Source organism: Bubalus kerabau, chromosome 3 (assembly GCF_029407905.1).
Source record: "Bubalus kerabau isolate K-KA32 ecotype Philippines breed swamp buffalo chromosome 3, PCC_UOA_SB_1v2, whole genome shotgun sequence".
NCBI lineage: Eukaryota > Metazoa > Chordata > Mammalia > Artiodactyla > Bovidae > Bubalus > Bubalus kerabau.
The window spans coordinates 139,296,492-139,308,879 of NC_073626.1; the positions used below are offsets into that span (position 1 = coordinate 139,296,492).

The 12,388-nt window shown below is 39.2% G+C and overlaps 1 protein-coding gene and 1 long non-coding RNA gene across 3 annotated transcripts; one reads left to right on the forward strand and one right to left on the reverse strand.

The window, feature by feature from the left end:
* Positions 1 to 2,317: 2,317 nt before the first annotated feature.
* Positions 2,318 to 6,716, reverse strand: C3H2orf66 (chromosome 3 C2orf66 homolog). 2 transcript variants are annotated; one of them, XM_055574769.1, is made up of 5 exons: positions 6,579 to 6,651; positions 6,168 to 6,249; positions 5,876 to 6,007; positions 4,834 to 5,032; positions 2,318 to 3,461 (listed from the first exon to the last, which is right to left on the reverse strand). In XM_055574769.1, exons 3-4 carry the CDS (start codon positions 5,993 to 5,995, stop codon positions 4,853 to 4,855), a joined length of 300 nt encoding a protein of 99 aa, XP_055430744.1. In that variant the 5' UTR covers positions 5,996 to 6,007; positions 6,168 to 6,249; positions 6,579 to 6,651; the 3' UTR covers positions 2,318 to 3,461; positions 4,834 to 4,852. The 2 variants fall into 2 exon arrangements, with proteins under 2 accessions (XP_055430744.1, XP_055430745.1); XM_055574770.1 differs by lacking the exon at positions 6,168 to 6,249 and having other exon boundaries at positions 5,876 to 6,057; positions 6,579 to 6,716.
* LOC129647796 (uncharacterized) lies at positions 4,956 to 7,026 on the forward strand. The gene is made up of 3 exons (XR_008712512.1): positions 4,956 to 5,092; positions 5,396 to 5,442; positions 6,733 to 7,026. It is a non-coding gene; the product is annotated as an uncharacterized LOC129647796 (long non-coding RNA).
* Positions 7,027 to 12,388: the final 5,362 nt, after the last annotated feature.

The window sequence follows — 12,388 nt, forward strand, 5'->3', positions numbered from 1 at the left end:
GAAATTCCTAACAGGTAAATTCCCCCCTGAGTTTCTCCAGGCATCCAGGAAACTGCACTTGAGAGGAAGTCAAGAGTCTCTAGTCCTAAGTCTCCTAGGGGAAAAGAAGGAAATCAACGGGAGAAGAGCTGGTCATCTGGTAACGAGAATGTTCTCCTGAGACCCAAATGGCCTGTGTGCTCAGTCACTCAGTTGTGTCCAGCACTTTGTGACCCCATGGATTGTAGCCTGCCAGGCTCCTCTGTCCATGGAATTTTATTTTGTTATTGGATGCCTGGAATATAGGAGTAACAATTGTGAAGATATAGATTCACGTTGTGGAGAACTGGAGAGGGAGCAAGGGGGTGACAGTTTTTCTGCTATGGAACACCTTGATGACCCTTATTTTATAGGTCAGAATGTATTATAGCAACATGTCTTGAAATTGTAATCTTTCTGCTTTTCCTTTCTCTACTTCCTTGTAAGTAATGTGTCCACTGGTTTGTCAGAGGCATCCACTTCACCTTGAGATGAAGTGGAATTGTTACAGCAGTAATGAAAATAGCAAGAAGAAACTTTTCAGACTTTCCGACTCATTTCTGAGAATCAAAATGAAATGTCTGAGGAAAGGATAACACTGGATTTATACCATGACCAGAGCATGAAGAGTACACAGGGAGGTCGTGACTCCCCTTTCTCAAGTAGAGGAGTCAAGATGGGGTATAACGCTTTTAGGGAGGCAGTTTTTCCATGGTTGTCTTTTCTGCAAAAGCTTGTCCCTGCTTTCACTCTGGGCTATCTTTTCAAGGATGTCTGGAGAACAAATAGCCTTGAAAGACAGAAATACTGTCTCCCTCTGGGGCAGAGGACAGATTTGTTTCCTGACCAGTATAATAAAGATGTTTCCCTCTGGGACAAAGGTTGGGCATGTTTGGGCATGTAGCCCCCTTATAAGAGTGAGGATTTCCTAAGTTTGGGGTTCCTTGGCTGTGGTACAAATCAACTCATGCCCACTAAACACCTGGACCCACCCCGCCATGGCCTCCATGATACTTTAGGGACAAGGGGAACCAATGCGAATGTAAAACTCAAGCTGCCTCCTGAGCCATGAATAACAAAATCTGTTGCCTCAGATCCAGGGATCTCAGGGTCCACCAAGATTTGTGAAATTGTAGCAGCTACTGTGTAGCTTGCAAATTGGACAAAATCTTGCACCCTTAATAGTTCTTGACCACACTAGACCTGGAACAGGGGCCAACAGGCCATGTCCTGGGGACAGGGAATGGGATGCTCATCAAAAAGGAGCAGAGTCAGTGTTGAGAGGCTGTCAAGGACCTAAGAAAGAAGGACTACAGACCCCCTGGGAGCCTAGATCACCTGCAGAACACTTAGTATTTTCATTGCAGGAAACACTAGTCTTCTGCTGATGACAAAATCAGTGAACAAAATCACTTCCCCAGTGACCTTCTAGAAACACAACTAGGGAGGTTTTTGTTGTCAAAATAATGCGGGAGGGGAATCACTAATATGCCACTATGTATTGTCTGGGGACCAGGTGTGCTAAATGGTCACCATGAAGACTTGTCCTTCCCCAAATAACAATCCCATCACTGTTGAGAAACTCTAGTCTAGTGGAGTGTAGGCCTCCCATCGACAGCTACCTGCCAGTTGTGGGGAATTTTTCAGCAGAAGGATGCATGCTGCTTCTCTTAGACTTTGCAAGCTCACAGCTCAAAGTCGCCTGTGGATGCTCTTCCTTTTCAAAGACCTTGAAACTGATAAAGCATTCCTTTTTTGGAGGTCTTGACAACCAGAGAAGGAGTGGTGAAAGGAAAAGGGAAAGCCAGTCCCTTTGGTATTTGAGTGGAGCTAGACAGTGGTGAAGGATCCCCACCACTCTATCATTTATCTGAATAGGCTCTATTTTTATGAGGAATAATACCAATAATTATTTACATCCTTTAAATGGTTAAACAGAAAATCTTGGCATTAACTAGAAGCAGCTTCCATTACTGTGTGACTAATAGCAAAATATCACACATTTAGTTGAATTCAACAAGTTTGTTTTTTTTTTTTTGAATAAGCAACGTATATTTGTAAAAGACAGAGTCAGATGGTAATAAAATATAAATACAAAACAGTGAGTAAATGATTTAACAATATGAAAAAATCAACAAGTATTTTTTGAGTGCTTGCTACATGCAAGGCATTGTAGTAGGTGCTGGAGAAATAAAAAAAGGCTTAGATGTGATCTTGGCTCACAAATATCTCACAACTCTCCAGGGAAAACAGACACTTATATGACTACTTACATAGAACATACTGAACCAGATATATAACCTGTTCTTGCATATTTTATTATTCATATTCAATCATCCACCAAAAAAGCCACATAAAACTACTTTGGAATGTACAGACTAGTGTCATTAGGATTACAATGTTTGCTTCTGGCACGATGTATAGTTTTTGTTTTTGTTTTTTGTTTTTTTTTTTGCAGAAATCAGAAAAAATGATACAGCCCTTCATAAAGAAAAGTAGCTGTTACAAATAAGAATATGAGAATCAGACCAATTCAGCCTGAGTTGGGGAGGGCTGGTGGAGGAAGAGCACTGGTTATGAAAGAAGGGAAATCTGCCTGTATCTACCCTCCCTTCCTATGGTTGTAGGTTCCTAAGATATCTGCTGTGGGGTTTCCCTTGTAGCTCAGTTGGTAAAGAATCTACCTGCAATGCAGGATATCTGGGTTCGATTCCTGGGTTGGGAAGATCCCCTGGAGAAGGAAATGGCAACCGACTCCAGTACTCTTGCTTGGAGAATCGCATGGACAAAGAAGCCTGGCAGGCTACAGTCCATGGGGTTGCAGGTCAGACACGACTTAAGAGACTAAACCAAGATATCCGCTATAGCACAATGTACACCTCTGAACATCATGGCAGAGACCATCTCCCAGAGGCCTGAGCAACTCCTAAAATCCCATGTTTCTTTGTCTTCTATTTCAACTTAATTGTGGATATTCATTACTTACTCTCTCTTGATATGAAACTAAGACTGTGTGGTCTTTTAATAGAAATGTATATTCTTTGTAGGAAAAAGATACATTTTAAACCCAAATTCCTGTTACAGATAATTAACTAAAGTAAAAATGATCAATGTCCCTTTCAAATAAAAACACTGATGATAAAAAAGAAACATAGAACACAGCTGAAAGGAATTTCCTTTGACTTTATGGTGTTTTTGTAACCCTTGCAAATATATGCAGTGCTATATTGATATCTATGATTATTGAGTGGGAAAAAAACCATGCACATAAGTCACATATGTCCCAAAGCTCAAACTATTTACATGTAAATCTGGAAATACAGAATAAAATCATAACAGACTGATAAAAGTGGAGAGGGAAACACACACAAAAACTTAGCCATGATCAAGACTGAATTTTTCTAGTGAGAAGCTTCATCTGTAGTTTTAAAACCACCAGACTTCTGAAAGAAAAAGAAAACATTATAATGAAATAGAAATGAAGATTATACAATTAACCCAAAGACCCAAATATCAACATATTTTAGTGAAAACTCTTTTTGTCTTCATTTCTTAATCAGAGTTGTTAGGACCGGAAAGCTTGTAATTATGAAATAGTCTCCAAATCAGAAATTTTGCTTCTTTCACAAAGTTGAATAATTCTTATTATATTACAGTACCACTAACAGTGCTCTTTTTTTCCCCTGCCCTTAAACATTATCTCATTTTGTGCTTACATGAGAATATGTACTTGATGTTTTCTCTAAAACTTTCTTTGAGTTAGAGATCCATATATGCAATTTATAGATGAATAAACTAAGGCTTAAAAAATAGCTTATATGCAATACTGTCCCATACTGAAATAGATACTTGGTATTAATAATTATTCTCTTTTTAGTGTATGTTACTCTTGGGGCTGAGTGTGAAAAGTAGTCAAGGGAAGCCTTCATTAATATACTTGTTTTTCTTCTATCTTCTCATTGTAGGACAGTTTTCAAGTGCATATGCCACACAGTAAATTGCATCCTCTTGTTAGAATAACAAGCATTATTTTTCTAAAATCATTACATTTAAAGTAGCTAATCATCAAAATCCTTTCACAGTCATAATGAAGTGCAACAATGGTTTGCTTCCTCATAATTCCATCCATATGCCCATGAAAGAATGGGAGTAGATTTTAATTACAATTCAGTTCCCTTTACTATTCAGCAAAATAAAAAGTTAATAGACTAGAATCACAATGTATTTTCTTTGCACCATACCTGTTCCTTTTTAAATGGTAGGTATTTATTTGATAGGGATGCTAAAACAATATGAATAAAAATTAAATCTTAGACATAAATTTCTAAATTTTTTCCTATGATAAAGTGCCATCTTTACTAATATTTTACCTTTTTCTCCCTACTAGATGAGGAAGTTCAAGCTCAAATATATGCTTAATAATTTCTCCCCAAAGAAACCATTCTTTTAACTTTTTAATTTCCATTCTTTACATATGATTTTCCACATAATTTAGCTATATGACCTGGTCTGAAAAAAGATATAAGAATAGGTGGGTTTTCACTGTATTTCATAATTCTATTGAGTGATAATTCTACCATTTTAATATATCTCTTCTCCCAGAAAGCTATCCTTTGAAAATTACTGTCATTTCTTTTTAAAACCAGACTGTAAAATATATGAACCATCTGAGTATTAACAGTGACAAGTATGATCAGAACTGAGCACTTATTTATGTAAGGAAATAAAATCATTTATTCAAATAAATATTTTCAAACCTCTTTATGACTCAGTTATATGTTTAGAGAGATCTAGGGATAAAGGGATAAATTTTACCTGCACTCAGAGGAAACAGTCAGCCTTTGAGGTAATTGGAGAGGGAGTTTTTCTGTTGTTCATAATCTGCAAATGCAGAAGCAATAAGTTCTGACTGGAAAGAGAGAGGCCTGGGATTCTCGTTCATGGAGAAAGTATCTGAAAACCTCCCAAGGTCAAGACCTCTTCGTTTAAAATATGCCTGAAGAGTTCTAAAAAACTGAAGAGAGAAAGAAATGTTCAATGTCATTTATAACTTAAATACCCCAAGCACTCAAAGGTGAGTATTTTTTCCCTCATTTTTCCCCCTGAACCCCACAGTGCTCAGAGCTCAGATGCCTCCTCTCTGACTGATGGTGAAACAGAGCCAGTCGTTTTGAATGTGGGGTTTTCAGCTGTGTGTTCTGCAAATACACAGAAGCTATGCAAAGTGCTATTCGATTATTTTGATACTATATTGTTATATTTTACATAATTTTCCTTAGAAAATAGTATTTTGAAATCATAAACTCAGCATGTTTGCTATATTTGGCATATTTTTTAAATGAGAATTTTTATTGATATTTTGAATTCTACTTCCTAGATAACTTTATGCTGAAAATAACACCTAGCAAATTGACAAGAATACAGGTAAACTTTCAGATTTTGCAACTGGGCTTTGCAAATATTGGTTATATGACAATCTGTTTTGTTATCAGTTCAACCTAAGCTGTGCAAAATGCAATTCCCTGTTACACTCTTAATTTTGTATATTTATTAGAAATCAAGGCTATAAAGTCAATATGTATATAAGATCATTTACAAATGTAATGTGCCATGTGTCTATAAAATCATTTCTAAATATAAATTTGTTTCTCCATACAGAAACAAATGTAAATTGGCTAGAGAAACAATAGAGCACTGGCAACTAGGCTAGCAAAATTCACCTCTAGTCCTGCTGGGGAATCTTCTCAACCTTTGGCAGCCTCGTCTCCACTGTTCTCTAGCAGAGTGCGGTGTGCATAACTCCAGGGAGGTGCTGATTTCACCCCACAGCCCAGAATGTCCCAGTGGCTGTTCTTACCAGATCTCGGTTTCTAGGAATGTTGAGGGGCTTCCATTTTTCTTCATTTCTCAGCATGACTCCTTGCACAAGCCCAGGTAGCACCAGGGCACCAGCCAGCAGCAGGAATGCTTTGGGCATGGTGGAAGAGAGCTGAGTGAAAGGAAGGATCAAGGAAATGTCGATGACCGGAGAGGGAGTGACTGAAGAAAAGAAAAAGAGAAGGGAGGAGAAGGGAGGGCAGAAGTAGAAAAGAGAAAGAGGAAACATTTTTAAAGGGAAACAAGGAAGAAGTAGTAGTATATTGATTCACCTGAATTTTGCAGTCTTCTTTTTTTCCACATTCATTTGCTAATGAGGTCCCCCCAAGAACCAGCTGATTAGCTTAAAGGAGTCTATGAGAATGAGAATGTTATACAGTGACAAACAAAGCAATTATTAATACAACCTAGAAAGTGAGTATGCCTTTTCAACTGAAAAAAAAAGCACTTGTCCCAAATAAAGTGTAATTCTTAATAATAACAACAACAGAACCCAAACCAAACAACAACCAATCTTAATTTACTTTAAGTGGTAAGACAGTCTTGAAGAGAAGAAAAAAAAAATGTACACTTTCCACACAGATCTGAGACAGACACACCACACCAGTGTTAGTAGAGATTGTCTCCCACCCCAAGGTGTAAAATGGAAACGAAACTCAACAGAAAGAGCTAATAAAACTTACCAGGAGTTTGGTTTTGCCTGGCCCTGGTTGGCTACACTGCCTGCAATCTGCAAGGCAATTCATGGCTACTTATAACCAGCAGATCAGTTGCAGGTGGGAGTCACTGACGTGAGCAGGGAGAATTCAAAAATAATGATTCCATTTTATTCCACAGCACAAAGACCCTTGAAAATCACATCTTCAGGCTTCTTCGGGGCTAACAGAGAACCTGTTTGTCCTAAATACAGCAGATTCTCCTCCAACCACTGAACATTTGTATGTTATAAAATACACAAAGCACTTCCACACAGCAAAATGGCTTTCTCCTTTTTCAGTTCTAAGAGAAGGTATATACACAGCAGCTGGGAATATGATGATGACTGTCCCACCTAAGAGAATGCTCTTTTGAAGTTATTAGCCTTTCAAATAAAACAGAAAATTCTATTGCAAGAGATAAAATTGCTCTTTGTAACCCATAACTTGTATTTCTTCTGGGAATCTCAAGACACTTTACAAGTTTTAAATAGTATTTAAGATTTGAAGAACAATCCAGGAGAAGTTCTTTATTGAGAAGGTTAGTAATCTGTATCCCCTGGAGAAGGGAACGGCAACCCATGCCAGTATTCTTGCCTGGAGAATTCCATGGACAGAGGAGCCTGGAGGGCCAAGGGTTGCCCACTATAGGGTTGCAAAGAGTCAGACACGACTGAGCGACTAAACTTTCACTTTCACAGTAACTGTACTGGAATTTAGAGTACCTGGCTACAATCTTGGTCTTGCCATCCTGACCTTAGGAGGGTCATTATGACCTTCATTTAGTCATGCCTTTGTTCATTTATTCAACAAATTTTTATTGAATACATACTATGTGCCAGGGACTGCACAGGGTTTTTGAAGATAAAATGGTAAGAATTATGCTGCTGCTGCTAAGTCACTTCAGTCGTGTCCGACTCTGTGTGACCCCATAGACGTTAGCCCACCAGGCTCTCCTGCCCCTGGGATTCTCCAGGCAAGAACACTGGAGTGGGTTGCCATTTCCTTCTCCAATGCATGAAAGTGAAAAAGTGAAAGTGAAGTCACTCAGTCGTGTCCGACTCTTAGCGACCCCATGGACTGCAGCCTACCAGGCTCCTCCATCCATGGGATTTTCCAGGCAAGAGTACTGGAGTGGGGTGCTATTGCCTTCTCCGATAAGAATTATAAATCTATTTATTTAATCTGTTAATTCAACAAAGGCACTTGCCCTCAGTGAATTAACAGATTAGTGGGCAAGACAGACATTAATCAAAACTTTATACAACAAAATGTATAAATATCAAGGATGACAACTTCTACTGAGATTATGGCGCTATGAGTGTAGAACAGGTGGATTTGATGCAGTATGAGAGATCAGGTAAGGTTTCTGTGAAGAACTGACCTTATATCTGGTAGATGAGTGGGAGTTACATAGGCAACCTAGGGAGGACAGAGAGAAAAGAGTTGTTCAGAAGGTGAGCAACTCTGCTAGCCCTTGTGACCAGAAGAAACATGGCATTAAAGCAACTGAAATTGTTAATATCTGAGGAGTAGAGGGAGCAATGTGAGGAGCTGATGCAAGATGGGCCTGTAGAAGTGGTCAGATTATAATCTTTCTGCTGCAAGCAGTGCTAAGTGATAGAAAAGTTTTAAGTATCCAAGTGACTTGATTAGACTTGCAACTTAAAGAGGCTATTCTGGTTGCAGTGTGGAGGACAGATTGAGCTAGAAAAGAGAGAGACCAGTAAGCCAGGCAGGAGAAGATGTAAACTTGGATTAGGGTGGTAGCACAGATGCAGAATAATGGTGGATCTGACAGATGATTAGAAGGTACTGGTAATGTACTGGATACTATGGAAGCCAGTGCTAAGGGGAAAAGAGTTTCGAGACCAATCCCTAGGTTTCAGGATAATGCAGCTGAGAGAACCACAATGCCATTGGCTGACATTTCAAATACCAGAAAAAAGAGATGAGGATCATAAGTTCCAGGTGGGACATGTTGAGTTTAGAGAGCCTCAGAAATATCCAAGAGGGGATGGAGAGTATACAGTTGGATACACAAGTCTGAAGTTCAGAGGAGAGATCTAGGAAGGAGATGCAAATATGAGAGTTGTTGGTATATACAGGATGAGATTACCTCAGTGAAGATTATAAATGAGAAGAAAAGATGACCTACAACTTGAGCTTTGAGAAATTTTAACATGAACCAGCCTTATATTGGAATCTATACCAAGGAGTCTGGTGGATTGCAAAGAGTTGGACACGACTGAGTGACTAAGCACAAACACACATACAAACGAGGCCCTGGAGACTGGGGAAAAATCAGGAGAGGATGGGAGCAAGAGAAGAACATGTTACAAGAAGGGACAAATGGAGTAAAATGAGGACTGAACATGGAGCATTAGATATGTTTAGGTAGATGGAGATGAAAGTTAGATTAGAAGCAAGTGGATGGAGGGACTTCCCTGGCAGTCCATTGGTTAAGACTCTGAGCTTCCTCTGTAGGGGCCACAGGTTCAATCCCTGCTCAGGGAATTAAGATCCTACATCCTGCATGGTGCGGTCAAAAAAAAAAAAAAAAAGTGAGTGATGGATGGAAATGAAAGGAAAGATAAAATTAATATATCAAAGTCTTGAGAAGGTTACCCGTATGTGCTGTGGCAGTGGGGGTCGGGGTGAGGGGACAGAAGGGAAGAAAGAGTGGAAAGAGAGAGGCAGTAGCTACAAGAGGAAATAGAATCAGAGAAGGTGTTATTATCATTGACCTTATTGTAAGACTTTAGTCTGTTTAAATGTCAGTGGTCAAGTGAGTAAATGAACACCCTGGAATTTTATTACACTAACTCTCCTTAAAACTCTAGGACTTTAAAGGTAAAGCGCCTAATAAAATTGGAATATTAACAAGATTATTAATACTGCAAACTCCTTAAACAGTGCTCACCCTTACTTTCTCCCAGTACCAGCACTGAGCCCAATCCATAGACAATGAACTTTTTAAATGGAAAAGACTGAATAAATTAGTGTAGATTTGCAAATCCATTTATCTCTGAATAATTTCTAATTTTAGTTCCATTTATATAAAAACACAGCTCATTTGTTCTCCCTTTTAAGAGCTCTGCATTTAAGAAATATAGTTTCTCAAAAGAGCAGTGGACTAAAAATAACATATAAATATTATCATCTTGTTCACTAAGACTGGAGTTTTCCTGATTGTTAAAAGAAATTATGTATTTAAAAATATATATATTTTCTTAATTTCAAATCTCTGCCTTGAAAAGAAGAAGGTATTATTGATAAAGCTGATGATTTTTTTTCAGTGTATCAACACAGCACTACATAGATATTTTTCAATTATTCAGTTGAGAAATTCAATTAAAAGAGACAGAAAAGAAAAAACCCAAGATAGTTCAGGTTCTCAAACCATTAATTTCTCATCTAAATTGCCCCATTTGGCCTCTTCATTAAATACAGCATTTGTAAAAGTAGCGGTTGGGATATTCAGCCTTCCATAGCTAGATCCATCTAAATGAAGGTCTTTGCTGGCATTTCTCAACCAGAAATTAGGAGGAAAATAGAGTACTCAGCATAGGACTACTGCATAAAAGAAATCTAATAAATATATGTTGACTGAATCACAAACTTAATTAGATTAGAAATTCAAACATAATGGTAAAATGAAGTCTTGAGAGTCCCTTGGACAGCAAGGAGATCAAACCAGTTAATCCTAAAAGGAATCAACCCTGAATATTCATTGGAAGGACTGATGCTGAAGTTGAAGGTTCAATACTTTGGCCACCTGATACGAAGAGCCGACTCACTGGAAAAGACCCTGATGCTGGGAAAGACTGAAGGCAGAAGGAGAAGGGGGCAACAGAGGACCAGATGGTTGGATAGCATCACTGACTCAATGGACTGGAGTTTGAGCAAACTCTGGGAGTTGGTGATGGATAGGGAAGCCTGGCGTGCTGCAGTCCGTGGGGTCGCAAAGAGTCGGACACAATTTAGAAACTGAACAACAACAACAAAAATGAGGAGAGGAATAAAGAGGACATTGTGGGAGAAATGGAGAAATTTTAAAACTATTGGATTGCTGTTCTATATCACCTATTCAAACCCTTTCTGTCTTTATTAGGGGGGAAAAAAACAGAGGTAGTATAGTTATTCAGCTGTATCATGAACAGGACAAGCATTATATCTTTTCTTCCCCCTTGTCAAGTAAGGGAAAGGAAAAATAACTGTTTATAGACTGCTTCCTCAGTGATGATGAGAACTTCAGAGGTAATTGAAAGCTTGCTCACATGACTAAAAGAGTACACCAGGCAGCTTTCTGCTCATAGCAATCATAAATGCTTTTTGTGGTAGTGAGCAGATTTCAGTTTGAAAATAGACTAAAGGGAAGAGGGGAGAAGAGGCATAAGCCTCTTGTCAAGCACAGAACAGAAGAAAAAGAGAACCCACCATGACCTCAATGGATGGGAGAGGCTCACCCCTCATATCCTGGGGCTACATAAAGTTTCCAGATCCTGTGAGACCCTGGGGAAGGGAGGGAAGGTCCAGAAACCACTGAAATTGTATGTCTACTCCCCAGTTTCAGTCAGAAAGGGGCTTAGACTCAGAAAAGTTGGTTTTATAAAACCTGTGACATTCTTGAACACCTCCACAATATGGCTGATTGCTTTTTTTCTTTTTGGCAGTATCAGTACAGTGTAAGCATCTCTGAGTGTAGAGAGTTGATTCTCAGATTCTCCAGCCATTCACTATGGAAAAATCTCTTTTATTCTTTGTTATACTCTGTTTTGTTTAAAAAATGTGAAAGGAGTATTTTGAAGAGAAAAAGAGATCTTCCTCCAAAACCAGGTTACAGCTGTTTAGGGCCAGGGTGTGTGCCAATTCTAGAAGCCAAGGCCAAGTGAGGTGGCCATCCTTCCCTGAGATCATTTGCTTTCAAGCCCAGCTTGGTCTCATGGCCTCTGCTTTACTCAGATCTGTGTTATCATCTGCTGGGGCTTCAGCAGCAATCCCCTTCCCCCCAAGGTCCCTCCCCAGTCGGTCTTCCTCCCTGCCACCAGCCTTCCTGAAACAAATGCCAAATGCCACAGACTGGACAAAGATGGACAGCCAGCACATATCTTTTGATGCTGCCATAGATCAAGCTATTTCCCCTGCAGCTAAGATGAAGGAGTAGAGGCAACAAAAGGTAAAAATTATGACAATCATGCATGATCTTAAACCAGCCCAGAGACATGGAGCAATAAAATGGACATCTAGATTCACAAGGTGACTGGGATATACATCAAACTCTTTCAGCTGGGTTGGAGAAGCAGGTCTCTATACCTCTGCCACCTCAGGGCACATTGGTACCTCCAAAGCCATAACAAGTAAGTGAAGGATTTTTCCTAAAATATAAAAGTTAAATGTTTTCTTATGACTTTACAAAGAGCTTTCCAGAAGTCAATCTGCTTTTTCAGCAGAGAGCCCGAGGTAGCTGGTAACAAGCTTGGCTTTGCAACTGACCCCGAAGGAGACACAACAGAAAAACAAGGTCACATGGCCCAGAAAAAGTTTAGTAGCATCACATCCAGCCCTAGTGGCTTCAGGATGCCCATAAGATAAAGTCTAAGCTTTCAACCCTGATGTAAAGACCCTCAAAATGACCCTGTCCTACCAACCCAGCCATCTGACCTCTCTAATGAACAACACCCACACATACACCTCAGTGCCTTTGAACACACTGTTGCTTCTGCCTGGAATGCCTTCTCTAACTCTTGTGTGTTCTCAGAACTCCTCCCTGTCCTTCAAGGCTCACTTCAAATATC

Excerpts from the sequence above, each read along its gene's own strand:
- C3H2orf66 (XM_055574770.1), bottom strand. The coding sequence starts at position 5,995 with ATGCCCAAAGCATTCCTGCTGCTGGCTGGTGCCCTGGTGCTACCTGGG. Across the intron at positions 5,033-5,875 it reads TTCCTAGAAACCGAGATCTG|TTTTTTAGAACTCTTCAGGC; the intron begins GTAAGAACAGCC and ends TTCTCTCTTCAG.